The sequence below is a fragment of the Trachypithecus francoisi genome, unplaced genomic scaffold (genome assembly GCF_009764315.1).
Source record: "Trachypithecus francoisi isolate TF-2019V2 unplaced genomic scaffold, Tfra_2.0 Lachesis_group0, whole genome shotgun sequence".
NCBI classification, from domain to species: Eukaryota; Metazoa; Chordata; class Mammalia; order Primates; family Cercopithecidae; genus Trachypithecus; species Trachypithecus francoisi.
The window spans coordinates 126,875,228-126,902,211 of NW_022681453.1; the positions used below are offsets into that span (position 1 = coordinate 126,875,228).

Below are 26,984 nucleotides of genomic sequence, written 5' to 3' on the forward strand. Positions count from 1 at the left end.
TTCTCCCAGCACGGAGGTTGAGATCTGAGAACAGACAGACTGCCTGATCAAGTGGGTCCCTGACCCCTGAGTAGCCTAACTGGGAGACATCCCCTACTAGGTGCAGACCGACACCTCACACCTCACACTGCTGGGTACACCCCTGAGACAAATCTTACAGAGCAAGAATCAGACAGCAACACTCACTGTTCAGCAATATTCTATCTTCTGCAGTCTCCGCTGCTGATACCCAGGCAAACGGTCTGGAGTGGGCCTCAAGCAAACTCCAACAGACCTGCAGCTGAGGGTCCTGATTGTTGGAAGGAAAACTAACAAACAGAAAGGACATCCACACCAAAATCCCATCAGTACGTCACCATCACCAAAGACCAAAGGCAGATAAAACCACAAAGATGGGGAAAAAGCAGTGCAGAAAAGCTGGAAATTCAAAAAATCAGAGCAAATCTCCCCCTCCAAAGGAACACAGCTCATCGCCAGCAACGGAACAAAGTTGGATGGAGAATGACTTTGACGAGTTGAGAGAAGAAGGCTTCAGTCAATCAAACTTCTCAGAGCTAAAGGAGGAATTACGTACCCAGTGCAAAGAAACTAAAAACCTTGAAAAAAGAATGGATGAATGGATAACTAGAATAATCAATGCAGAGAAGACCTTAAAAGAACTGATAGAGATGAAAATCATGACACGAGAACTATGTGACAAATGCACAAGCTTCAGTAACCGACTTGATCAACTGGAAGAAAGAGTATCAGTGATTGAAGATCAAATGAATGAAATGAAGCAAGAAGAGAAGTGTAGAGAAAACAGAGTAAAAAGAAATGAGCAAAGCCTCCAAGAAATATGGGATTATGTGAAAAGACCAAATCTACGTCTGATTGGTGTGCCTGAAAGTGATGGGGAAAATGGAACCAAGTTGGAAAACACACTGCAGGATATCATCCAGGAGAACTTCCCCAACCTAGTAAGGCAGGCCAACATTCAAATTCAGGAAATACAGAGAACACCACAAAGATACTCCTCGAGAAGAGCAACTCCAAGACACATAATTGTCAGATTCACCAAAGTTGAAATGAAGGAAAAAATCTTAAGGGCAGCCAGAGAGAAAGGTCGGGTTACCCACAAAGGGAAGCCCATCAGACTAACAGCAGATCTCTCGGCAGAAACTCTACAAGCCAGAAGAGAGTGGGGGCCAATATTCAACATTCTTAAAGAAAAGAATTTTAAACCCAGAATTTCATATCCAGCCAAACCAAGTTTCATAAGTGAAGGAGAAATAAAATCCTTTACAGACAAGCAAATGCTTAGAGATTTTGTCACCACCAGGCCTGCCCTACAAGAGATCCTGAAGGAAGCACTAAACATGGAAAGGAACAACCAGTACCAGCCATTGCAAAAACATGCCAAAATGTAAAGTCCATGGATGCTAGGAAGAAACTGCATCAACTAATGAGCAAAATAACCAGCTAACATCATAATGACACGATCAAGATCACACATAACAATATTAACCTTAAATGTAAATGGACTAAATGGTCCAATTAGAAGACATAGACTGGCAAATTGGGTAAAAAGTCAAGACCCATCAGTTTGCTGTATTCAGGAGACCCATCTCACGTGCAGAGACACACATATGCTCAAAATAAAGGGATGGAGGAAGATCTACTAAGCAAATGGAAAACAAAGAAAGCAGGGGTTGCAATCCTAGTCTCTGATAAAACAGACTTTAAACCATCAAAGATCAAGAGACAAAGAAGGCCATTACATAATGGTAAAGGGATCAATTATAAAGAAAGAGCTAACTATCCTAAATATATATGCACCCAATACAGGAGCACCCAGATTCATAAAGCAAGTCCTCAGAGACTTTTACAAAGAGACTTAGACTCCCATACAAAAATAATGGGAGACTTTAACATCCCACTGTCAACATTAGACAGATTGACAAGACAGAAAGTTAACAAGGATATCCAGGAATTGAACTCAGCTCTACACCAAGCAGACCTAATAGACATCTACAGAAGTCTCCACCCCAAATCAACAGAATATACATTCTTCTCAGCACCACATCGCACTTATTCCAAAATTGACCACATAGTTGGAAGTAAAGCACTCCTCAGCAAATGTACAAGAACAGAAATTATAACAAACTGTCTCTCAGACCACAGTGCAATCAAACTAGAACTCAGGACTAAGAAATTCAATCAAAACCGCTCAACTAACTATGGCAACTGAACAACCTGCTCCTGAATGACTACTGGGTACATAACGAAATGAAGGCAGAAATAAAGATGTTCTTTGAAACCAATGAGAGCAAAGATACAATATACCAGAATCTCTGGGACACATTTAAAGCAGTGTGTAGAAGGAAATTTATAGCACTAAATGCCCACAAGAGAAAGCAGGAAAGATCTAAAATGGACACTCTAACATCACAATTAAAAGAACTAGAGAAGCAAGAGCAAACACATTCAAAAGCTAGCAGAAGGCAAGAAATAACTAAGATCAGAGCAGAACTGAAGGAGATAGAGACACAAAGACCCTCCAAAAAAATCAATGAATCCAGGAGCTGGTTTTTTGAAAAGACCAACAAAATTGACAGACTGCTAGCAAGACTAATAAAAAAGAAAAGAGAGAAGAATCAAATAGACGCAATAAAAAATGATAAAGGGGATATCACCACCGACCCCAGAGAAATACAAACTGCCATCAGAGAATACTATAAACACCTCTATGCAAATAAACTAGAAAATCTAGAAGAAATGGATAATTTCCTGGACACTTACACTGTCCCAAGACTAAACCAGGAAGAAGTTGAATCCCTGAATGGACCTATAGCAGGCTCTGAAATTGAGGCAATAATTAACAGCCTACTAACCAAAAAAAGTCCAGGACCAGATGGATTCACAGCCGAATTCTACCAGAGGTATAAGGAGGAGCTGGTACCATTCCTTCTGAAACTATTCCAATCAGTAGAGAAAGAGGGAATCCTCCCTAACTCATTTTATGAAGCCAACATCATCCTGATACCAAAGCCTGGCAGTGACACAACAGAAAAAGAGAATTTTAGACCAATATCCCTGATGAACATTGATGCAAAAATCCTCAATAAAATACTGGCAAACCTAATCCAGCAGCGCATCAAAAAGCTTATCCACCATGATCAAGTGGGCTGCATTCCTGGGATGCAAGGCTGGTTCAAAATACACAAATCAATAAATGTAATCCAGTCTATAAACAGAACAAAAGACAAAAACCACGTGATTATCTCAATAGATGCAGAAAAGGCCTTTGACAAAATTCAACAGCCCTTCATGCTAAAAACTCTCAATAAATTCGGCATTGATGGAACATATCTCAAAATAATAAGAGTTATTTATGACAAACCCACAGCCAATATCATACTGAATGGGCAAAAACTGGAAGCATTCCCTTTGAAAACTGGCACAAGACAGGGATGCCCTCTCTCACCACTCCTATTCAACATAGTGTTGGAAGTTCTGGCTAGGGCAATCAGGCAAGAGAAAGAAATCAAGGGTATTCAGTTAGGAAAAGAAGAAGTCAAATTGTCCCTGTTTGCAGATGACATGATTATATATTCAGACAACCCCATTGTCTCAGCCCAAAATCTCCTTAAGCTGATAAGCAACTTCAGCAAAGTCTCAGGATACAAAATCAATGTGCAAAAATCACAAGCATTCTTATACACCAGTAACAGACAGAGAGCCAAATCATGAATGAACTCCCATTCACAATAGCTTCAAAGAGAATAAAATACCTAGGAATCCAACTTACAAGGGATGTAAAGGGACTCTTCAAGGAGAACTTCAAACCACTGCTAAGTAAAATAAAAGAGGACACAGACAAATGGAAGAACATACCATGCTCATGGATAGGAAGAATCAATATTGTGAAAATGGCCATACTGCCCAAGGTAATTTATAGATTCAATGCCATCCCCATTAAGCTACCAATGACTTTCTTCACAGAATTGGAAAAAACTGCTTTAAAGTTCATACGGAACCAAAAAAGACCATTGCCAAGACAATCCTAAGCCAAAAGAACAAAGCTGGAGGCACCACGCTACCTGACTTCAAACTATACTACAAGGCTACAGTAACCAAAACAGCATGGTACTGGTACCACAACAGAGATATAGACCAATGGAACAGAACAGAGCCCTCAGAAATAATACCACACATCTACAGCCATCTGGTCTTTGACAAACCTGAGAAAAACAAGAAATGGGGAAAGGATTCCCTGTTTAATAAATGGTGCTGGGAAAATTGGCTAGCTGTAAGTAGAAAGCTGAAACTGGATCCTTTCTTTTTTTTTCATATACATTTTTTTTTTTATTATACTTTAAGTTCTAGGGTACATGTGCATAACGTGCAGGTTTGTTACATATGTATACTTGTGCCATGTTGGTGTGCTGCACCCATCAGCTCGTCAGCACCCATCAATTCGTCATTTATATCAGGTATAACTCCCAATGCAATCCCTCCCCCCTCCCCCCTCCCCCCTCCTCATGATAGGCCCCGATGTGTGATGTTCCCCTTCCCGAGTCCAAGTGATCTCATTGTTCAGTTCCCACCTATGAGTGAGAACATGCAGTGTTTGGTTTTCTGTTCTTGTGATAGTTTGCTAAGAATGATGGTTTCCATCTGCATCCATGTCCCTAAAAAGGACGCAAACTCATCCTTTTTTATGGCTGCATAATATTCCATGGTGTATATGTGCCACATTTTCTTAATCCAGTCTGTCACAGATGGACATTTGGGTTGATTCCAAGTCTTTGCTATTGTGAATAGTGCCGCAGTAAACATACGTGTGCATGTGTCTTTAGAGCAGCATGATTTATAATCCTTTGGGTATATACCCAGTAGTGGGATGGCTGGGTCATATGGTACATCTAGTTCTAGATCCTTGAGGAATTGCCATACTGTTTTCCATAATGGTTGAACTAGTTTACAATCCCACCAACAGTGTAAAAGTGTTCCTATTTCTCCATATCCTCTCCAGCACCTGTTGTTTCCTGACTTTTTAATGGTTGCCATTCTAACTGGTGTGAGATGGTATCTCATTGCGGTTTTGATTTGCATCTCTCTGATGGCCAGTGATGATGAGCATTTTTTCACGTGTCTGTTGGCTGTATGAATGTCTTCTTTTGAGAAATGCCTGTTCATATCCTTTGCCCACTTTTTGATGGGGTTGTTTGTTTTTTTCTTGTAAATTTGTTTGAGTTCTTTGTAGATTCTGGATATTAGCCCTTTGTCAGATAAGTAGATTGCAAAAATTTTCTCCCATTCTGTAGGTTGAAACTGGATCCTTTCTTTACTCCTTATATGAAAATTAATTCAAGATGGAATAGAGACTTAAATGTTAGACCTAAAACCATAAAAACCCTAGAAGAAAACCTAGGTAATACCATTCAGACATAGGCATGGTCAAGGACTTCATGTCTAAAACACCAAAAGCAATAGCAACAAAAGCCAAAATTGATAAATGGGATCTAATTAAATTAAAGAGCTTCTGCACAGCAAAAGAAACTACCATCAGAGTGAACAGGCAACCCACAGAATGGGAGAAAATTTTTGCAATCTACTCATCTGACAAAGGGCTAATATCCAGAACCTATAAAGAACTCAATCAAATTTACAAGAAAAAAACAAACAACTCCATCAAAAAGTAGTCAAAGGATATGAACAGACACTTCTCAAAAGAAGACATTCATACAGCCAACAGACACATGAAAAAATGCTCATCATCACTCGCCATCAGAGAAATGCAAATCAAAACCACAATGAGATACCATCTCACACCAGTTAGAATGGCAATCATTAAAAAATCAGGAAACAACAGGTGTTGGAGAGGATGTGGAGAAATAGGAACACTTTTACACTGTTGCTGGGATTGTAAACAGTTCAACCATTGTGGAAAACAGTGTGGTGATTCCTCAAGGATCTAGAACTAGAAATATCATTTGACCCAGTCATCCCATTACTGGGTATATACCCAAAGGATTATAAATCATGCTGGTATAAAGACACATGCATACATATGTTTATTGCAGCACTATTCACAATAGCAAAGACTTGGAATCAACCCAAATGTCCATCTGTGACAGACTGGATTAAGAAAATGTGGCACATATACACCATGGAATACTATGCAGCCGTAAAAAAGGATGAGTTTGTGTCCTTTGTAGGGACATGGATGGAGCTGGAAACTATGATTCTCAGCAAACTATTGCAAGAACAGAAAAGCAAACACCGCATGTTCTCACTCATAGGTGGGAACTGAACAATGAGATCGCTTGGACACAGGAAGGCAAACATCACACACTGGGGCCTATTGTGGGGAGGAGATAGCGGGGAGGGATAGCATTAGGAGATATACCTAACATAAATGATGAGTTAATGGGTGCAGCACACCAACATGGCACATGTATACATGTGTAACAAACCTGCACGTTGTGCACACGTACCATAGAACTTAAAGTATAATTTAAAAAAAAATTTAAAAAATTAAATGACATGAAAAAATAAAAAAGAAGAGTGGATCAAGTGGAGGCCTTCAGTCTCCATAGGTGCTTAGAAGGACAAAATCCCCCATCAAAAACCACATGGTGTGACTGGCTTATGTTGGGTTAGTGTGGGTATGGGGTTCTGGGAGTAAGGGGCTATGGAGCTCAGGCAGACCTCAGGGACACGAATTACAGCCCAGAGTCTGATGATCTGAATCAATGGCCCATTTTCTCCCTTAGCTTTGATTTCCTTGTGGAAAAGACAGTTACTTTTAATGAGATGGTTGTTCTAATTTTATGAGATTGCCTGGCCTATTGAGGGACAGAGTATTTGGAGGGAAGAGACATTTTAATGACTATGTAGATTGCAGATCTACTAAAATCGGAGATTATCATCATCATGTCCCCAGTACTTGGTGTAAGAGTAGATGCTCATAAATATTTGTTGTATTAGCAAAATATCACAAATGTTATCCAGAACTGAATATTATTGAGACTTCCTCCACTACAAAATAATAATACATACTTATCTATATATAGTTTTCTTTTATTCTTTTAATTAATTAATTTATTTTTAATTTTTGTGGGTACCTAGTAGATATATGTATTTATGGGATACATGAGATATTTTGATACAAGCATACAGCATACACATATGTGATGTGTGTAACAGTGACATTAGGGTCAATGGGATATCATCACCTCAAGCATGTATCCTTTTTTGTGTTATAAACAATCCAATTATACTTTTAGTTATTTTAAAATGTACAGTAAATTATTGTTGAGTGTAGTCACCCAATTGTGTTATAGAATACTAGACTCTATTCATTCTATATAAATATATTTTTGTATCCATTAAACATCCCCAGTTCCCTACACCCCTTCCCCTTCCCATTACCCTTCCCAGCCTCTGGTAACCATCATTCTACTCTCCATCTCCATGAGTTCAATTGTTTTAAATTTAGCTCCCACAAACAAGTGAGAACATATGAAGTCTGTCTTTTTGCACCTGGCTTATTTTACTTAATGTAATGACCTCCAATTCCATCCATGTTGTTCAGGCTCACATTGATTTTATTCATTTGTCTGTTGATGGACACTTTAGGTTGCTTCTGTATCTTGGCTATTGTGATATATACTTTTTCTAGGTAAGAAAATCCCACATCTTTCTTTCAAATAATTTATATTTATTCCTCAGTGTTCTCCCCAACCCCACCAAGTGTTTTTTAAACACATAAATCCTAGAGCAAGTGGGACTTCATCAATGATTTGGCTGGTTGTTCACTGTACTTGTGCATTTGCTGGCTCCTATCAGGGGAGTAACTCTAAGGAATCCTCTTGGGACTTGACCTGGTTGTGTGAGAGCATCTTTTCCACAGAGTTTCTTTGCTAGCTATATAATGACCACCTGTGAAATATAGCCCCAAGTCTCCACTTCACTGCCATGCCACTGGTATCACTTCTGTTGTTTTGGTAAATCAACAGGACTCACATGACTGACTGACAGAGTATTGTGAGATTAGACCAATTCTTGTTCCAACCCACCTTCAATGTCAGCTAGTTTAGTAACTAGCTAGCAGTCAGGATCCAAGCTCTGGTTGGCTGCCAAATTGTCTGTCTGAACACTGATAAAAATGAGAGCATTTCATTCCAACTTGGCTGCCTTCTCACGTTGGATAATTATATTGTCTCATTCCATCAGTATTTCTTCTAGGTCAGATTGACATTAAATTGTCTTTTTAATTACTGTGTTTTTTGACAAAATAGCTATTGACTAATCTATAAAATATGATCCAAAAAGGTTAAGAAAACTAGTCAGCATGTATAGGAACAGAATTTGTTACCTTCTCACTAGCCGAGATGGTTACTTGGTTCTGAGCTTCCTGGTTCTCCGATATCCAGTTCCTCCGAGCCATTTCTTCCCATTCTGCTTGCATCTTATCCCAAAACTCTGTATCTGACTGGGAAACAGGAAAAATGAATGGAGATGGATTTAAGAACATGCCACATCATCTGTGTTTTTGTTTTTTTTCTTCCCCTAATAGATAAAAGAGGATTCTGAGGAGAAATAAAATGGCGACATCCAATTGATAGGTGTGGCTGAAGAACTTCTGGAGGGTACTCACGGGTCAGAGTGTTGAAGTGGATTAGCTGTGGTTTTCTCCAGCAGGAAAATAACTACCATCAGAAAGACTAGGATCACATATTCCAAATTCAGCTAAAAACCCACTACTTATATACAGTTTCATGTGTGGGCACTAGGCCACATTTTAGGAAGGGCAGTTTCTCCCAGAATTGCTCCTAGCATATGAGGAATTAGAGCAACTGCTTTGGGACTGGCTGAGCAGTGACTTGGGAAGACAGCCAGGTACGGTCAAGAGAACGAAACATTAGTTTATCCCACTCTGTGTTAAGCACTGTGCCAGCAGAAAACTGAGTCTGGGGGGTTACAGTCCCAAAGCTAGGACTCACAGGATCCAAACCCCATCTGCTTTCCAAGCCCACACTTGTCAGCTTATGGCAAATTTGGTCTACTGGTGTTGAAGAATGAGGGACCCTGGTGTGAACCTGACTGAATCCTCTTCAAGGACTTTTATGTGGCAGGATGATTTTTTGGAAAATGCTGCTTTGTGTTTTTGTTTCCTTGTAGTTTTCCCACACATCTTCTGTAAGGGGAATCAGGCTGTTTGCTCTTCTTTACTTCAAGGGAGGTGTGTGTTCCTAGACTAAAGAAGATTTTTGCTGAGAGAGCTGTCCCTGATTGACTTCTATTTTATTAAGCCTGAAGACAGTACTTTAGGTGGCCCAAGGGGCAGAAGGAAGGAGCAAGTATCTTAAAGAATTTTAAAGAGATGGAATTTTCTGGGGGTAGGGAAAGAGATGGAGGGTGGCAGGTTCTGATTAGTAGGAGACTGGTGCTCAGTTTTTAGCTGTTTCCCAGGGAAATGAGCCTGATATCAGAGAGGATGACTGAGGATGTGACAAAGGGGGCTCATTTGAACCCCTGTTCTCACATGGCCAGGAAATAGAAAGTGAATTTCAAGGATCCACTTTGGGCTTGGATGGCTGTTAGTGGTCACCATGACAGCCACGGGCAGGGAGGCGGGTGGGGGAGACTCCGTCCTTGTTTTCTAACACTACATGAGCCTTCCATATTTCATGTCCTAGAATAAGTTCCCTGCCAGCCTGGTAAGAGAGACACTTGGAAACCACTTTATTTTCTTTAAACAAACAGAACAACGAGTATTCCTTGAACACCTGAATCTGGGACCGAAATTCATACCCTTTACAAATTGCAAATCTCAGTGTCTATGATTCGAAGTCCTGTGACTTGTTGATACATCATCACGCTGACTTGAGGTAATCTTCACCTTTTTTTTTTTTTTTTTTTTTTGAGACGGAGTCTCACTCTGTCACCCAGGCTGGAGCTCAGTGGCACAATCTTGGCTCACTGTAAGTTCCGCCTCCCGGGTTCATGTCATTCTCCTGCCTCAGCCTCCCGAGTAGCTGGGACTACAGGCGCCTGCCACCACGCCTGGCTAATAGTTTTTTTTTTTTTTTTTTGTATTTTTAGTAGAGACGGGGTTTCACCATGTTAGCCAGGATGGTCTGGATCTCCTGTCCTCGTGATCCGCCCACCTCGGCCTCCCAAAGTACTGGGATTACAGGTGTGAGCCACCGTGCCCTGCCTAACCTTCACCAATTAATACCTCTGGTCTGCCTGGGTGGTGGCTGCCCTGAAGCAAGAACTCTTCTGCAGAGTTGCTTTGAGTGGTAATTATAATCTTATTTCTTTTAAATACAAATGTTCATGGAATAAGAATCAGCTCAATGTGATAATCCCAGGCTACTAAATAAATAGTAGTTCTTGCTCCTGCTTTATCATGTCCAGAATTCTCATTCTTCCCACAGAAACAGGTTCTGCCCCTTTGGCAAAGGCCTCCTCTCAACAAGGCAGCAGGCATCTTGATAATCTATGTCCATGATGCTGGAAGCACATGGAATGGCTACTAGGAATCCAGGTTCAGCTCAGAAGTAAAATTCAAAATTTCTTTTTAAATTGCTTTTTCTAGTAGAATACTAGTAGAATACCACATTGTGCAAGCATAATGATCTCAAATGTACAATAACAATGGCTAGATAAAAGACTAGGAAGAAATATGCCAGCATGTTAATAGAGATGTGTCTTTGAATGAAGAAATAATGAAAGATGTTTTTCCTGCCTCTTCATACATTTCCTACTTTCTGAATTTTCCATGATGATCATGCTTTGCTTTTATAATTAAAAAATAAGTTTAAACACAACAAAACAAAAAATATCTCTCCTTTTTTAAATACAATGAAATCTGAATTATTAGATACTAAAAAGTTTGGAAGAAATTTGGGGGAATTCATTTTTTAAATAGCTTTTCAAAGATGCAGGTTTAACCTGTCTGCAGTAGAAGGGAAGACAAATCTATCAAGTGACTTTTATAATGTTTGCTGACTTTCCCAGGCTCACACTGGGTGACAAGAGAGGCCAATGACTACACATACTTTCCAAGGCAAATATGTTCATCTAGTGGGAGTCCTTGGAATTTAAAGCATATTACAAGTCTTTTGCATGAAAGAATGAGAAGAATTTAATAATGTGTACATCTGAGTTACCAAAGGGTGCACTACCTTTCTTGCAGCTTGAAATTAGAGCAGTAGATACATAAATAAGGCTGCTGTGGAAAACTGACAGAACCTCAGCTGAGGTAGAGACGCTGGGCTCTCACTTAATGAGATACACCAGAACTCACTGTTACCACTTAAAATGAGTTACTGCTGACTAATTAAAGTGCATAGCACAGTTTTCATTTAATTACAGAAGACTACTTTTAGTATAATCAATTTTCATCCAGTTGCAGAATCCAGACTTCTTTCACGTAGCTACAATTAACGCTGCTTCCTCCCACTACTTTAAATGAATTTTAGAGAAACCTGAAACATATTTGAATTTTAAAGATCTTAAGACATAACTGAAGGGATTTTATTTATTGATGATTTTCTTAGCTCTTCTGGGATTTTGGCAGATTGTTGTTTATAGTGTAACAAGCTATCTGCTTACATCAGAAATGAGCTATTATTTGCCATCCACATCCATGTCTAAGAATAGTTCTCTGATGATAAAATATAGTACATACTCATAAGAACATTGGGATATGCAGCATGGAGGTTAAGAATAGCAGTTTTCCCCTTGGACAGACCTGGGGTCAAATTCTCGTTCCATCGTTGCCCTTTTGTGAATCTCTTAATATTTCCAAGTCTCATTTTCCTTATCTTTAAAATGAAGATATAATAGCAATTTTGGTTAGTTGTTATGACAACTAAATGAGAAAATGCATCTGTGGCACAAAGTACATGGTAGGTGCTCAAAAAAAGTAGGTGTTCTTGCTAGTGTTTTTATAGTATTGAGAAAAATACAGAGAATAAAACAAAAATCACCCACAACCGCAAAGCTCAAATATAAAAGCTGTGAACAGTTTGGTGTTTGCCTCTACTGTAAAAACATATTCCTCTTCTAGACACCTTCCTTCTCTTCATTTAAATCTTTCCCTTCCATCTAATTATTAAAAAATAGGATCAAGGTTAAGAAAATTACGGTAAAGCCTCTATAATGGACCATTAGGGAGCAATTAAAATGACGTTTATGAATAGTTTATTACAATATTGAATAGTCCTTGGGTTATAATGTTTCTTGCTAAGTAGTATAATCACAATAATAGAAAAACAACCACAATAATGATCTGGGGGAGAAAAGACTGTAGAGAAAGGGACTGTATAACTCTTTTATAGGATGAGGTCATTAGTAATTTATCCCATCACTTTTTCGTGTACTTTTTACCATTTTCCAAATTTTCTATTGCTAGCATAAGTTATTTCGGTGGAAAAGTAAGATTTGGTTAAAAAATTGCTTACTTCTTTTCAATTTCAGTTCTCCATGATGTTTTCTTCAACATTCCCACACTAGAGCAATCTTTTGCCTCTGAATTCCTTCATCATTGATATTCTGTTAGTGGTTTGAAAGAAGAAAGATGTGTGCTAGAATTTGAGCGAGTCACTTTAACTCATCTGTAAGTTATTTTTCCTCATTTGTAAAGTGAGAAGATTGGGTTCATTAGATAGCAGCTCAGGCTTCTTTGTCTACATGGATTGACTCAGATCAGAATAAGGCAGAAGGAAGATCTTAGCACAGAATCACATTTTTTTTAAAGGGGCCGTCTAGGCTATTTACTAATCTCCAAAAATCATACTTTAAAATGTTTTCCCAGAAGTACATTGGACATTATTTTCCTTCACTTTTTTTATTGTAAAACTGGAAAACAAATTTTTTTATAAGAACCAGGGCAATATTAATTAAATATTAATTATATTAACATATAAAGAATAAGAAAAGGAGCAATTTATTTTAGAACAGGAAAGTTTAAGGGATGGTAGCATATTATCAATTCCAATTCACCAGTTTAATTTAGTCATCGAGTTAACATAGAGCTACTTTTGATTTTGTGGTCAAATGTACTTGTCAGTTAGAAGATCCTGGGGTTGTGCTGTGAAAGAACTAATCAATGTGACATTAAGTGCCAATTCTTCCTGGGAGGAGTCTGGATTTCTTTTTGCCTCTTTAGACTTCCATTGATTAACTGTCACTGGATCAAAACTTGAGAAAACCAAACCAAACCAAACCAACCAGCTCTGCCTATACAGAAGAAAACAAAGCAGGCCAGGTTCGGTGGCTCATGCCTGTAATCCCAAGATTTTGGGAGACCAAGGTGGGCTGATCACCTGAGGTTGGGAGTTTGAGACCAGCCTGACCAACATGGAGAAACCCCATCTCTACTAAAAATACAGAATTAGCCAGGTGTGGTGGTGCATGCTTGGAATCCCAGCTACTCAGGTGGCTGAGGCAGGAGAATCACTTGAATCTGGGAGGTGGAGGTTGCAATGAGCCGAGATCGTGCCATTGCACTCCAGCCTGGGCAATCAGAGTGAAACTCTGTTTAAAGAAAAAAGAAAGAAAGAAAGAAAGTAGTATTTCTTTTACATGACAAGGAATGAAAACCACTATGCAAGTTTGGATTAAAAATTTTCCACAACAAACAATTTTGCTGAAGTGAAATTATGTGCGTATCAGCATGGGGCTTCACTGCCCTGGGGTCCAGTAGCCCAGGCTGGCCAACGGTAACTGGGTGTTTCTACTCACCATATCTCCTGTTGAGTAAGAGCTCAATTCTAGTCGAAGATTTTATGTGGCTGCCCAAAGAACATATTCAACCCAGAGCTGCATCACAGATGTGCAGTGTTCTCATGGAGGACGGGATAGAAATTCAATTGGTCAGAATTAGTTTGAGCTCTTAGTGCTGCGCTGGGTGTCCCATGTAGTGAGTCCCATTGACAAACTGGAGTCTCTTCAGGCATGAGTGACCTTGGGCAGGAGTAACCCTGCTGATGAAGAATGAGTAAAGGAGCAACTCACCTGCTAACACAATCATCAGGGGGATGGTGAGAGCTGAGCAAACCAGCCCAGCTTTGTTTTGCAGACTTCAGAACTAGTACAAATGAAAGACAGTTCCAGGGGGACAAATTTTTATCAAATGCAATGCAAAACTGCCTGAAAATGGAATGGGCTCCTCAACCTTAGAAGTCTTCAGGGATGGAATGACCAGTGTGAGGAGTGCTGTAAAGATGATTCACAAATCAGATGGAGGTTTGACCCAAAGAATTCTTTGAGTGTCAAACAACTTTGAGTGTCTCTGGTTGCAATGTTTTTAATGAATTGATTTACTGAGCCAAACGGGAAGGCTCAAAATTAATCAGATCTCTATGAGATAAACATAGATCTGTCATGCATTCCCCTTTCTCAATCTAAACAGTATAGGTCTCAATATTGGTGGGGGTATGCTGAAAAAAAAAGGAGTTAAATTTTAAAAAGAAATAAACAGCATAGGGAGGAAAACAGACGGGCGTTGGCCTCAGGTAGAATAGACTGGAATTCTGACTAGGCTCCTTGTCACGTGACCGTATGCAACTTAGTTCACCTCTTTAACTCAGTTTCCTCATCTGTAAATTGTAAAAAATCTCTTAAGAGTAAGGGTTAAGTGAAACAATGTATGTGAAGTGCTTAGAACTTGTAACATCTAAGAGTTAAGGAATCAGCAGTTAATGCTATTTTATTGCTTGGAAATGAAAATAATATTTCCCAGGATACAGAGGGAATGCAATCTCATAAACTATGTGAATTGTGTGGTTCAGAAGTATTGCAAAACAAAAATATTGGTAGTAGCACTCAGATTTTTCTGATTGCCTGTGGGATAGACGAGTTTCTTCCTTGTTTCAACAGAGTCAGCCATCACTGCAGATGCTGGCAGGCACCTGGGCAAACAGCCCGAGGCTCTCACCAAGCAATGTGCCAGCAGGGTAGCTGTAGAAATGTGGGGAGGAAAGACTGGAAATGGTGGGAAGGGGAGGAATGCGCACAGGAGGCTGGAAATAAACAATATAAGGTTCTAGCAGTTTGGTAGAAGGAAATCAGGAGTCATTTCTAACAGGAAATCTAAGATAGTTTTCTGTTATTTCCTTTCTCTTCCTCCTTACCCAGGAAGGTGGCAAACAGAAATGGAATATTAAAGAACAAAGAGCAAAGTATGTTGTCTAAATAGGAAGGGGTCACTTTTGAAAGGCTTTTAGCATATTCATTAGCAAATTAATGTCTTTGCAGAACTGGAATTTCACATGAGTATATCTGTGTTCTTGGCTCCTGTGGTATTTGTCTTCACAAAAAAAGAACTGCTGTTAATATGCAATGGAATATGCTGAAGCTTTCTGTGCTTCAGGCATAAGGTTTTGTGGGGCCAGTTTCTCAGTGGCTGTTTTTTAATGCAGGCAAGTAGCGGCTGGTGACTAGAGCTGCTTTACCATGGGCATGAGGAGATGGGGACATGTGGACATGGGCAGAGGGTCTTGGGGTTTGAATCTTGTCCATGTTCCATATGATAACAGGTTATGTGATGAAAAAAGCCAGCAGTGAACTAAAGGAGCGGGAGTCAGTTCCTGACTGGGTTTCTTTTTCTTGAGACATGTTTACAAGTCGTGAAAACTCACCAGGCAGCTCTCTACTTATTTTAAAAAATAAAATATTAGACATGTTTACTAAGCCCAAACTACATGTTTGTCACTGTGCATTGCACTATGAGAATATTTAGGAAATGAAACAAGCCAGAACAAAAATATCTAGATGTGGATGCTGCCCTCAAGAATCTCAGTGCCTCATGATAAAATAAGAATAGTGGTAACTGTAATTCAGGACAGGGTGAACAATAAAATGCAAAAAGAGACGAAGTTCTTTGCTTAGTCTCACACTATTATTGGTAAATGATAGATCCAGAAATCAAAATACTTCATTCTTTTCTTTGACAGTAGATTGCTTCTTCCCCAAATGGCTACAGCAAGCAGTTTTTCTGGTCTCCCATCTCTTCAGAACCTTGTCTCACTTCATTAAGAAGTAGTCTGTTGCCCTGTCTTTGAATGCCTGCCTTGACAAATAGAACACAATGAGAATACCTGGGCATGACTTTTGAGGCTAGGCCCTAAAAGGTGGATACAGTTTCTGCCTCTTCCTGAGGACACTTACCCTTGGAATCTAGCTACCACCTTGCAAGGAAGCCCAAGTCTCAAAGAAAGGCCACATGGAGGTGTTCCAGCCATCAATCTCAGGGATGTCTCGAGTAACTGCAAGCATAATCCATCCATGAATTTGTTTGTGAGTGAGTGTACCTTCACTCACTCTGATTCACAATGAATCCCGCCTTCTACCCTCATCTTCAGCCTTCAAGCCACTCTGACACCTTGTGGAACAAAGATGAACCATCCTTTCTGAGCTCTACCCAAATTACAGAGTTTTGGGTAAAACAAATATTGTTGTTTGAAACCACCAGGTGTTGGAGTAATGTATTACACAGCCATAGTAACTGGAACATCTTTTACTACTTTAGGCCAGAGGACAGGAGTGGGGGAGGAAGATGAGGTTTAGAGAAGGGACTTTACTCTGGGGGCTTCTTCAAAGGGTTGGTAGGCCAATGAAATGTGGTAGTATCTCCCAAAAGACTGTTCTAGGAACAGAGTTCTGTGGCCAAATGAGCTTCAGCTACTTTAGGTTAAGCTAAAGGCTGCAAATTGGTAGCCTATAGGCCAGATGTGACAGAACTTCAGTGACCAAACTTTAGTCAATCTCCCCCTAGCCCTTTTCTCAACTAGGCTTCAACCCCAGGTTTCCATGTTTGTCCTTGCGGAGTCTAGTTTTAGCAAGAATCCTGCTAAGTCACTCTAGATAGAATTCCTCTCTTGATATCTGATTGCCTCTACATCTGACCAAATTTTTCATTCCCACTATCCACCAGGTGATGTCTGATCACCTGGCCTGCCTTCAGCAAAAATCCTAAAAAGGTGGGTTCAACCAGAATCCCCCCCAACCCCTGATGTCTCTTCTTAGTAATTTCCCATTCACTGATGCCCACCCTTCTTTGGCTGGATCCCTGCTTGTCTATGCTGTATTCCGAACTGAGCCCAGGTCTCTGCTGAGGTCTTCCTCCCCCCGCCACCCACTGCAATAGTTCCTGAATAAAATCTGCTTTTACTGCTTTAAATACTGTATGGCTCTAGTTTTCCTTAGCAGATCTAGCCAAGATACATGTTTTCTCCCATCTCATCCTGGATGAGAAATTTCACATGAAAACCCAGATTTCAGACATTTTGTGAAGATATGTTAATACAAGACCTACATTTCTAGAAGCAGCAACTTTCAGATGCTGCATGTAGTCTCTGCCACAGTCACCACTAGGTCCATACCTTCACCTGCCTGGCCCTGTAGCTAACTGAGTTTGCAATTTCTGGACATAAGGAAACAGGTTCCCTACTGTGTGACTTCCCAGGATCTTCATATGCTAATGTATATTTTAAATCTCTGAAAGGGGGATGCAAGCAGCAGTCTCCTAAATGTATTTTACCTTGAACTATGTGTGTGTGTGTGTGTGTGGGAGTGTGCGTGAGTGTGTGTGTGTGTGTGCGTGTTTAGGGTTCTCTAGAAAACGTTGAGATAAAGCCTCAGTGTACGAGCATCTACAGTTCCGCAAAAATAGAGACCTTTGGTGGGCTAATTTTTGTGTATCCTGTGATCAGCTTTCAGGGATAGGAGTCTATGACATAGTTTGTTTTTATGTGATTGCTTCCAGTGAAACTCATCTCCAATTAGCCAGCAGGTTTTCTCATCCTCACATCTGCTGTGTGAATCAGAATTCTTCACGATTTTGTTGCTGTTATTATTCTAGAAAGGGAAATGAAACCCAGAATGTGGAGAAAATAATTAAAATATTTTTGGTATGTTTTTGAGAAGAAAACTCATTTGACATATTCATCTTCTCAATACTAACCAGTCATTTAAAATGACCTTTGAAACTGCATATAATTATGTATACAGAATAACAAAGACCGGAAGAAACATGAAAAAATGAAAACAGTTAATTTATTAGTCTAGTGGGATTTCTGGGGAGTTCCTGATCTCTCCAAACTTTTTCCAATTTCCTTTACTATTTTTGCTTTTTTTTTTTGGTCTGTTTCAATTGATGCTGCCATACTATAGTTGTTTTTAAAATCACTTAAATAAGAGAAATTCTCTGATAAAGAAATTCTTTTCTGATGATCAAAAAAATTTTGGTTCAGGGCCTACAAAATTAATAGCACCAAACATTGCCTTATATTGGAAACAGTGATGAAGAGCAGGGATTTTGGAGTTAGATCAGGTTAGAATCTCAGTACTTAATGGTTGTGTGACCTTGGACAAGTTACTGAATGTCTCTATGTCCCAGTTTCTCCACCTTAAAATGGGAGTAACACTTTCCTGATAGGGCTGTTGTGAGCACTGAGTGAGATGAAGGAATGTAAAGTACTTGGCTTAGAACACAGAAAGTGCCTACCCAGGGGCAGCATTTACAGCTACAAATAAGCAACCTTATGTCTAGGAATGAAAGGGCTCTTTTCTCCCCCATTTTCCTTTGATGCAGGCAAAAGTCAACAGAGGGATTAGTTTAGAAGCAGTTTCCTTTGTAATATTTTCCTCGGTGATAAAGAATTTAAACTTGCTATATCTTTTTTTTTTTTTTTAAGACTGAGTTTTGCTCTTGTTGCCCAGGCTGGAGTGCAGTGGCACGATCTTGGCTCACTGCAACCTCCGCCTCCCAGGTTCAGGCAAGTCTCCTGTCTCAGCCTCCTGAGTAGCTGGAATTACAGGTGCCTGTTTTTTTTTCAGTAGAGATGGGGTTTCACCATGTTGGCCAGGCTGATCTCAAACTCCTGACCTCAGGTGATCCACCCGCCTCGGCCTCCCAAAGTGCTGGGATTACAGGCATGAGCCACCGCCCAGCCTTAAACTTGCTATATCTAATGCCCGTATAGAGACTACCTCTTACTTTGTGGAAATAGTTTTTCCTCTCATTCTTTTGGAATATTTGGAGGAAAAAAAAAAAAAAAACTGTTTCAGTCATTTTGGCAGGGAAAGTCCAATTTAAAAAACCACTTATATTGTATTGATCATATTGCCCTGATAGTCTGATCTCCTCCTTTCTTTCTTTCTTTTTTTTTTTGACTACCTGATTGTCAAAATGGTTGACCAAATGTAAAGACCCAGTCTAGATCTGGCTTGTTATCTAATGAGGCTGTTGGGTAGGTAAATGGTTGAAGCTGCTTTCTTTGACACTGAAATCAAACTGGCTGACTCAACAGCAAGGCAAGGATTCTGAAAAGCTGCAGGGAGCTCCCAGCCATGGATCTGGTGCTGGTGGTATCATGTGGGAAGGTGAATGTGCCAGTGTTACCTTGAACTAATATATAGCTATTCGTGGCTACTGTGGAGCTAGGTAGTTTCTGTTATACCCACCAACGCCTCAAAAAAAAATTCCAGATGGCCAAACTCATCCCATATTTTCCTGGTGTATTGATTTATTGGCCTATGAGGATTAATTTGGATGCAACTAGAGAAATATTTTCTCTGCCAAGGATACTAGGCATTGGATCTAGCTTCTTGGCAGCAGCTGTCTCATTCCTGGTATCAAAACACAGAAGAGAGGCTCCCCCAAAATGCCAGGCCAGAGACTCTACTGGCCAGGGAAAAAACCCCACTCTCTAAGCACTCTTTTCCACAGATCCTGATAGACAAAGGGCAGGAGACTCTAAATGGACTGAAATTCCTCCATTGTCAGTCACTTGACTGTGTTAGCAAGATTTGCTAGACTTTAACAAATGATATATATCTGCATTCATCTCAGGTGCTATTATGTAAGTAAGATCACATTTGGAAAGCCAGGTCTAACATTTTAAAAAAGAAATATGGCTGGACGCGGTGGCTCATGCCTGTAATCCCATCACTTTGGGAGACCAAGGCGGGTGGATGAGATCAGGAGTTCAAGACCAGCCTGGCCAAGATGATGAAACCTGTCTCTACGAAAAACACAAAAATTAGCCAGGCATGGTGGCGGGTGCCTGTAGTCCCAGCCATTTGGCAGGCTGAGGCAGAGAGTTGCTTGAACCCAGGAGGCGGAGGTTTCAGTGAGCTGAGATTGAGCCACTGCACTCACAACCTGGGTGACAGGGCAAGACTCTTTGTCTAAAAAAAAAAAAAAATGTACAAGACCACAGTGCTTTTCCAATGCCTTTATAAGATGGAACCTCTTTGAAGTAATTCATAAAATTTGAAAGGTAGCATCTTCTCAAAGTAATTGTATACACTTTCATATTTGATTAATTTATTTGGCAAACATTATGTGCAAGCCTACTATGTGGGAGGCAATATTTTAGTCACTAGAGTGTAGCAGTGAGCAAGAGAGATGCTTGCCCTGCTGCTGGTGTGTGCAATTTGCTGGGACATAGACAGATGCAACACAGTATTATAAGGGCCGGGATAAGGGGGAGGAAAGGTGCTCTGGGAGAGAGGAGAACCCAATCTAGACTTAGGAGTTGAGGAGTTTTCTTGGAAGCAGATAACATCCATCTGAGACTCTAAGGTTGAACAAATGTCAGCCAGGTAATGGCACGAGGAAAGAACATTTCCAGTAGGAGGAACAGCATGTGTAAAAGCTAGGAGAAGGATTACAGGACCCATTCTGGGAACTGATTATGACGATGGCAGTGCGGACCTCAAGGCAGAAGGTGTCAGAGATGAGGATGTAGAATATTCAAGATCAGAAAAGACCTTATACAGTTAGGTGAATGAGCTTGGACTTTGTTCTAAGGACAAGTGTGAGGCCATTATTCAGATCGATGTTTTAGGGAGATTACTCTGGTTGAAATGAGGAGAATGGAATACATAGCGCATTTCATTCTCCACACCAAAGGCAGCAAGATGTTTATAAGGCTATTACAGTTGTCTATATAAGAGATGATAGTGACTAGGGTAGGGTGCTGGCAGTGGAGAAGGAGAGAAATAGGTGGATTTGAGAGATCTGTAATAGAATAAATAGGACTTGGTGTTGGGGTGTCTGTGGTGGGGGGGAGAGGGAGAGAGAGAGAGAGAGAGAGGTTTCTCACTTGGGGGATCTTATTCCCCAACTACCTACCCACCAACCTTCGTATTTACTTACCCACCCACCTGCCTACACACTAACCTTCTTACTGACTTACCTACCTACTTACCTACCTACCCACCCACAAACTTTCCTACTTACTTACCCACCCACTCACCTACCTACCTACCCACCAACCTACCTACTTACCCACCCGCTGACCTACCCACAAACCTTCCTACTTAGCTACCCACCCACCTACCTACCTACCCACCTACCCATCAACTTTCCTACTTACTTACCCACCCACTCACCTACCTACCTACCCACCAACCTACCTACTTACCCACCTACCTACCTACCCACCAAGCTACCTAGTTACTTACCCACTCACCCACTCACCCACCTCCCTACCTACCTACTTACCCACCAATCTACCTACTTACTTACCTACCAACCTACTTACTTACTTACCTACCCACCCACCCACTTACCTACCTACTAACCTATTTAGCTTTGTAACTAATCTTCAAATGTTAAACTAAATAATGCCTTATTTGAATTGTAACTTAGGCTAAGGATGGGAGTGGAGTGGGGAAAGGAACAGTTATGTTTTCTTTTCTTGCTTATTGTCTGATAGAGTCTGGGCCTTAGGACATCCAGTCCAACTCCTCCTTATGGGGATGGATTGTGGGCAGTGGGATTGTGGACCAAATTAGGAAGGTATTGCAGTAATTTGGATTTAGACCGCATGATTACAGTGGGAATGGAGAGGAAAGGGTGAATCTAAGAGGTTTTCTGAGTGAAGAAATAAGAGGATTTAGTGACAAAACTGATTACCTCTTACAAAGAGCAATAATATTGAATATGTATAGTTTTAAAAGAGCTTTCAAGTGTCTCAACATATTTGACCTTTACAAGTTACTTGTCCAAGGTCAATAGCTAGTTAATAACATAACCAGGGCCAGAACCCACATCTCTTCTTACTCTTGCGCACTTTTCATTAATGCAACCTTGCTTCCCCTCAACCCTCTCTGCCTTTCTAACCTGTTCTTTGCTTTAAGGATCAATCAATATTGTAGCTTGGTAAATATTATCTTGGTTGGAAAAAAGAGCAGAACAGAGCCCCTCTGTTTATCTCTTGTTGCTTAAATTTCTGAGACAAACCAAGTTCATTCTGTTTAGAAAGACAAGGTCAGTGATTCTACCCTCCGCCTCTTTTCCATCAGGAATGAAAGGAACTACAGTGGAATGTTAAAATGGGACTCCTCCAGTGTTGGCTGTGGTTCCAAAAGAACAAAAAAAGAAAAACAGAATGAAGCAACAGGTGTCTGACTGCCTAGTCTACCTATGCTGGACTTGCAAAAGGAAAGGTAAAGTCTCTCTCTCTCTTTGTCTCGCTCTCGCTCTCGCTCTCTCTCTCTCTCTCTCTCTCTCTTTCTCTCTCACACACACACACAGACACACACAGTTTTTCATTTACAACATTTAAAATTTTTTACTTATTATTATTAAGTGCAGTGGTGCAATCACGGCTCACTGCAACCTCAAATTCCCTGGCTCAAGCGATCCTTTTACTTCTGTCTTCCAAGTAGCTAGGGCCACAGGCACATGCCAACATGCATGGCTAATTTTTATTTTTATTTTTATTTTTTGTGGAGACAGGTCTCCATATGTTGCCCAAATTGGTCTAGAACTCCTGGGCTCAAATGATCCTCTCTCCTTGGCTTCCCAAAGTGTTAGGATTACAGGTGTGAGTCGCTGCACTTGGCCCAAATACAGGTTTTCAACATTTCCCCTGTAACTCTGATAAAATGGCTGAAGTTGAAGCAGCCAAGGGACAGCATTTCTAGGAGAAGAATGGCAAAGGATGTATGTTTCTCATGGATCAGATCTAGGCCACCAAGGAGTGAGGCTGCCTGGAGATATCTTGAATTCCATACAGGTGCCTTCCTGGAAGGGTGAGGATTGGTGACAGTCTCACTGAAACTGCATTTGGGTATTCCCTGCAGGAATCTCTGAGGGACCTGCAGAAGCAGAACACGAGAGAATGTGCTTGTGGTAAACATCCATCAAGCCCAGAGAGCACCTAGGCTGGCTCATGACTGTACCCGCCACACAAGGCTGGGCTCCTTTGCTGCCTCTCACTTCTTTGGGCCTCACTGTGGAGGCCTTGAAGACTGCAGCTAGTGAGCAGAGGCGGAAGGAGTAGGGCCGAGAGAGAGAAGGTCCACTGGGCAGAGGACTAGGCCTAAAGGTGCTCCTAGCTTGGAGAGTGGGAAACTCTAAATTGTGAACATGTAAGAGTCATATAATTATGATATCTTAGTGCTTGAAACGATATCTTAGTGATTGTAACGATATTGTCCTTGAGACCAAAAGTGTCTGGAAGCTTTTTATTATTTTAGAATGACTGGAAAAGCTATGGGACTGTTATGAGTTGAACTATGTTTCAAAATGATATTTTTAAGTTCGAACACCCAGAATCTATAAGTATGACCTTGTTTGGAAATTGGGTCTTTGCAGATGTAATCAAGTTCAGACGAGGTTCTTAGGGTGGGCTCTTACTCCAATATGGCTGATTCCCTCATAAGAAGGAAATGTAAGCAAAGAGAGGAGATGCCATATCAAGACACACGAAGAAGGAAGATGACCCTGTGAAAATGGAGGCAGAGACTGGAATGGTGCAGCTACAAACCAAAGAGGCCCACGTTCCTGGAGCTACAGAAGCTGGAGGAGGCAGCTATGTTCTTAGACGATGAAGCTGAAAAAGCCAGTTCCTGATCTCAAGGGGCTCACAATCACTTGGAAGTCACGGCTGGGGTGTTAAAAAATATTCTGCACCAAGTCAGAAAATGTACATTCTTGTCCTGGCGTTACCACTCCCCTAAAGATGTGATCTCAGTCAAATCAAATAACCTTTCCTCACATCCAAATGTTTGGAAAATATTTCTGTAAGTTGTGAAGAGTTAGACCAGGGTTAGGTGATGATATTGTTATTGTTGTTGCTTTTTTTTTTTTCAATAAAAACACTTTTCTTATATCATTTGAATATTCGCAGAGATGTGAGACAATATATCAGTTGATAATGGTTGCTGCTAACTAGCACAGCACAAAACAATCCTAAGTTCTGAGAGGACAAAACAGCAATAGTGGCTTTGTCTTTTTTCTCTGGGAGGCAGAGCTTGTGATTTAGTTTTTAAAAGTATATTTAGAATCTGAAGAACATTGCTGACTCAAGAGAAATGTGAAGGTCAATAGTTGCATCTAAAGTTATGCTGTCATGACATTTGAATAATTAAAAGATTGTTTTCAGGGATAATTGTAGTCCCACATTTTAACTAAACATTTAAGGAAAATAAACGATAAACATGCTCTGTTTTCATATGGGGAACTCCAAAGAGCCCATTAACTGTCCAGATGGCCCGGAATGGGATTAAAGCAGATTTAAATTAGGGATCACCAAAATCTTCAAAATTAGATTTAAGTGGGTGTTAGGAGAGTATTTTAAAGACTTCCTAAAATTCACTCAAAATATGAGAAAACAATGATTTTTATTTCATTTAGGTATCTGTATTGGTATTTTTTGATCAAATACTTCAGAAAATTTTTAGAAAATAATGTAGGCAAACCAAGTTCATTATAGGCAAACTAGAAAAATACATGAACAAAAAGAAAAAATAACCTTCCTAATTTTACTATCTAGATGTAATCACTGAGAGCACTTCAGTATATCTTATTTTAGGTTTTCCCCTTACATTTACATGTAAAAACCGTTGCTCGTCAACTCTGAATCCAAGGGCCAGTTATTTCCTTCTGTGAGCTCTAGTTTCTCATCTATAAAAAGGAGTTAAAATCCTACTTCACAGGATAGTCAGGAGGAGCACATTTTATAACACTTATAAAATATTTAGCAGAGTGACTGGAACATAATAAATGCTCAACAAACATTAACTTTATACTTATTTTGTGAAAATAGAACCCTACCATGCACATAATTTTATAATCCTTTATTATGGATATATTTACATATCAATAAAGAGGCCATTGATTTGTACTGAGCTCCTACACTAGGCCCAACAGACCAAATCAAAATGGAGTCACTCATGCTAAAGTTACAGGCCACCAAAACTAAGTTATTTACTTGACCTTTTGAGAAATCAAGAGAGAGAGAAGAGACAGATCCCCAAACAGGCCTCTTTTGGGTCCCTGTTTCTGCTTTCTTTAGCCTCTTTTTTGCTTATAAAGTCAACTTCCTCTGCACAGCTCATCAGATAACTTTTTCTAAATGTTTAGAATTAGGTAGATGCTATGCTTATTCATGAATCACAAATAAAAACCAATTAGATCATTTAACCAAATTTGTTGTGGTTTTGTCTTTTGATAATAGTCATGGGATTATTCAGGTGGTATATTTTAGACTAAAGTCTCAAGTTTACCTTGGTTTGGAATCTTAGCCTTGAGAGGTTTTGAAAAGTCTAATCTGAGACACCTTATCAAAAATGCCAGCAAAGCAGACTTAAAAAGAGCCTACATGGTCAATCACTATTCATATTGCACTTGTGTAAATAATCAGGCCAAGTTTGATGAGATTATTTTGCAAAAAAATTAGTCTTACTTTGATTAACTTTGGCAGAAATGGGAGTGACTATAGAGAGAAAAATTATGTTTTAGAAGAAAAGTTATAATACATTGTTATTAGATTGTATTCCTGTTCATTTCTTTTGAGTTTTTGTTATCTACCTTAGACTGGACTGGATCCTAAATTCTAGTTTCTTTCAATATCTGGCTATAACTTTTTAACTAAGAAAAAGAATTGCTCTGTTCCTGAAACTCTATAAGCTGAAAGTGAACAATTCAATAGAAATTTCAAGGAACAAGTCTCATTCCCTTATATGTAGGCCACACAGTTTACCAAATTGCCTGATGCCTTAACCGAGACCTTCAAGCCGCAAATCAGAATGAGAAGTTGTTGACTTCCTACTGTGAACAGCTTTTCCAAGACATTGGAGCAAGACTCCTCATCATGATGAGACTCTTAACTCTCTTAATTTTTCTTCACTTATATCCACCTCTTTCACTTGGCAGGATAATGCTGTAACTTCACAATCAGTAGCTTCTGTGAATAACTTGATGAAGTAATGGATCCATTATGTCATCATGCCAAACCTAGATCTTTATGTAGCCTAAGAGATCCTTTAGTCCACCCAGTGGCTAACTTTAGCAACATCCCTTATATAACTGTTTGCTCAATTTGTACAAGCGGTCCCTTTTATAGAGTTAGACTTTTAGACTAACTTGTTCTCACTATATGTTCTGATTTAACCCAGTCATGGGATGCTAAATAGTGGAATTGCTACCCACTAGCTGAACAGGGAGAAATCTGTGCAGTTGCTGGCACTTCTTGTTGCACATGGATAAATATGTTGGGTATTGCCAAAACTCAGTTGTACAAATTAATAAACAGGATGCTTGGTTAAAACAGGTAGACTCCTCATCTGGTTCATTGTTGGATCTATTAGATTTTAGTTGACTTAGTTAATGAGAATCCTGGCTAAGGAATGCAGTCCAAACTCTCAGTATTATCCTCCTGATGGCCATAGAGTAGTCTTCCTGGTGTGTTGCATTCTCCCAAGTTTTAAATGTTTGCATGTAGCCATCCATCAAATATCTACCTTGGCCTTCCAGTGTTTGTTAAAAAATCAAATTTTTAGATATATACTGTTAATAAAGACGTTACCTTTTCTTTCAAGAATAATCTTAAAATGTTTTTGAAATTCTTCGAAATTTCTGGCCTTTTAGTGGCATTCCTTCTTATTACCTACATTTTTTTTTCCACTTGTGTTTTGTTTGTTTATTTCATTAATGAGTTGAGAAAAGGAAATTAAAAATA

General features: G+C 39.8%; 1 protein-coding gene and 1 long non-coding RNA gene across 2 annotated transcripts in view; one reads left to right on the forward strand and one right to left on the reverse strand.

Moving 5' to 3' along the window:
• PEX5L (peroxisomal biogenesis factor 5 like) overlaps positions 1-26,984 on the reverse strand; it is a 184,636-nt gene that overhangs the window by 18,453 nt on the left and 139,199 nt on the right. The window contains exon 9 of the mRNA XM_033211780.1: positions 8,366-8,482. Within this exon, the coding sequence (XP_033067671.1) occupies positions 8,366-8,482 (117 nt within the window). The remainder of the gene's footprint in view (positions 1-8,365; positions 8,483-26,984) is intronic.
• The window catches only part of LOC117083773, an 84,389-nt gene that overhangs the window by 8,585 nt on the left and 48,820 nt on the right, over positions 1-26,984 (forward strand). Inside the window, exon 2 of the long non-coding RNA XR_004437208.1 lies at positions 22,321-22,464. This is a non-coding gene — a long non-coding RNA (uncharacterized LOC117083773). The remainder of the gene's footprint in view (positions 1-22,320; positions 22,465-26,984) is intronic.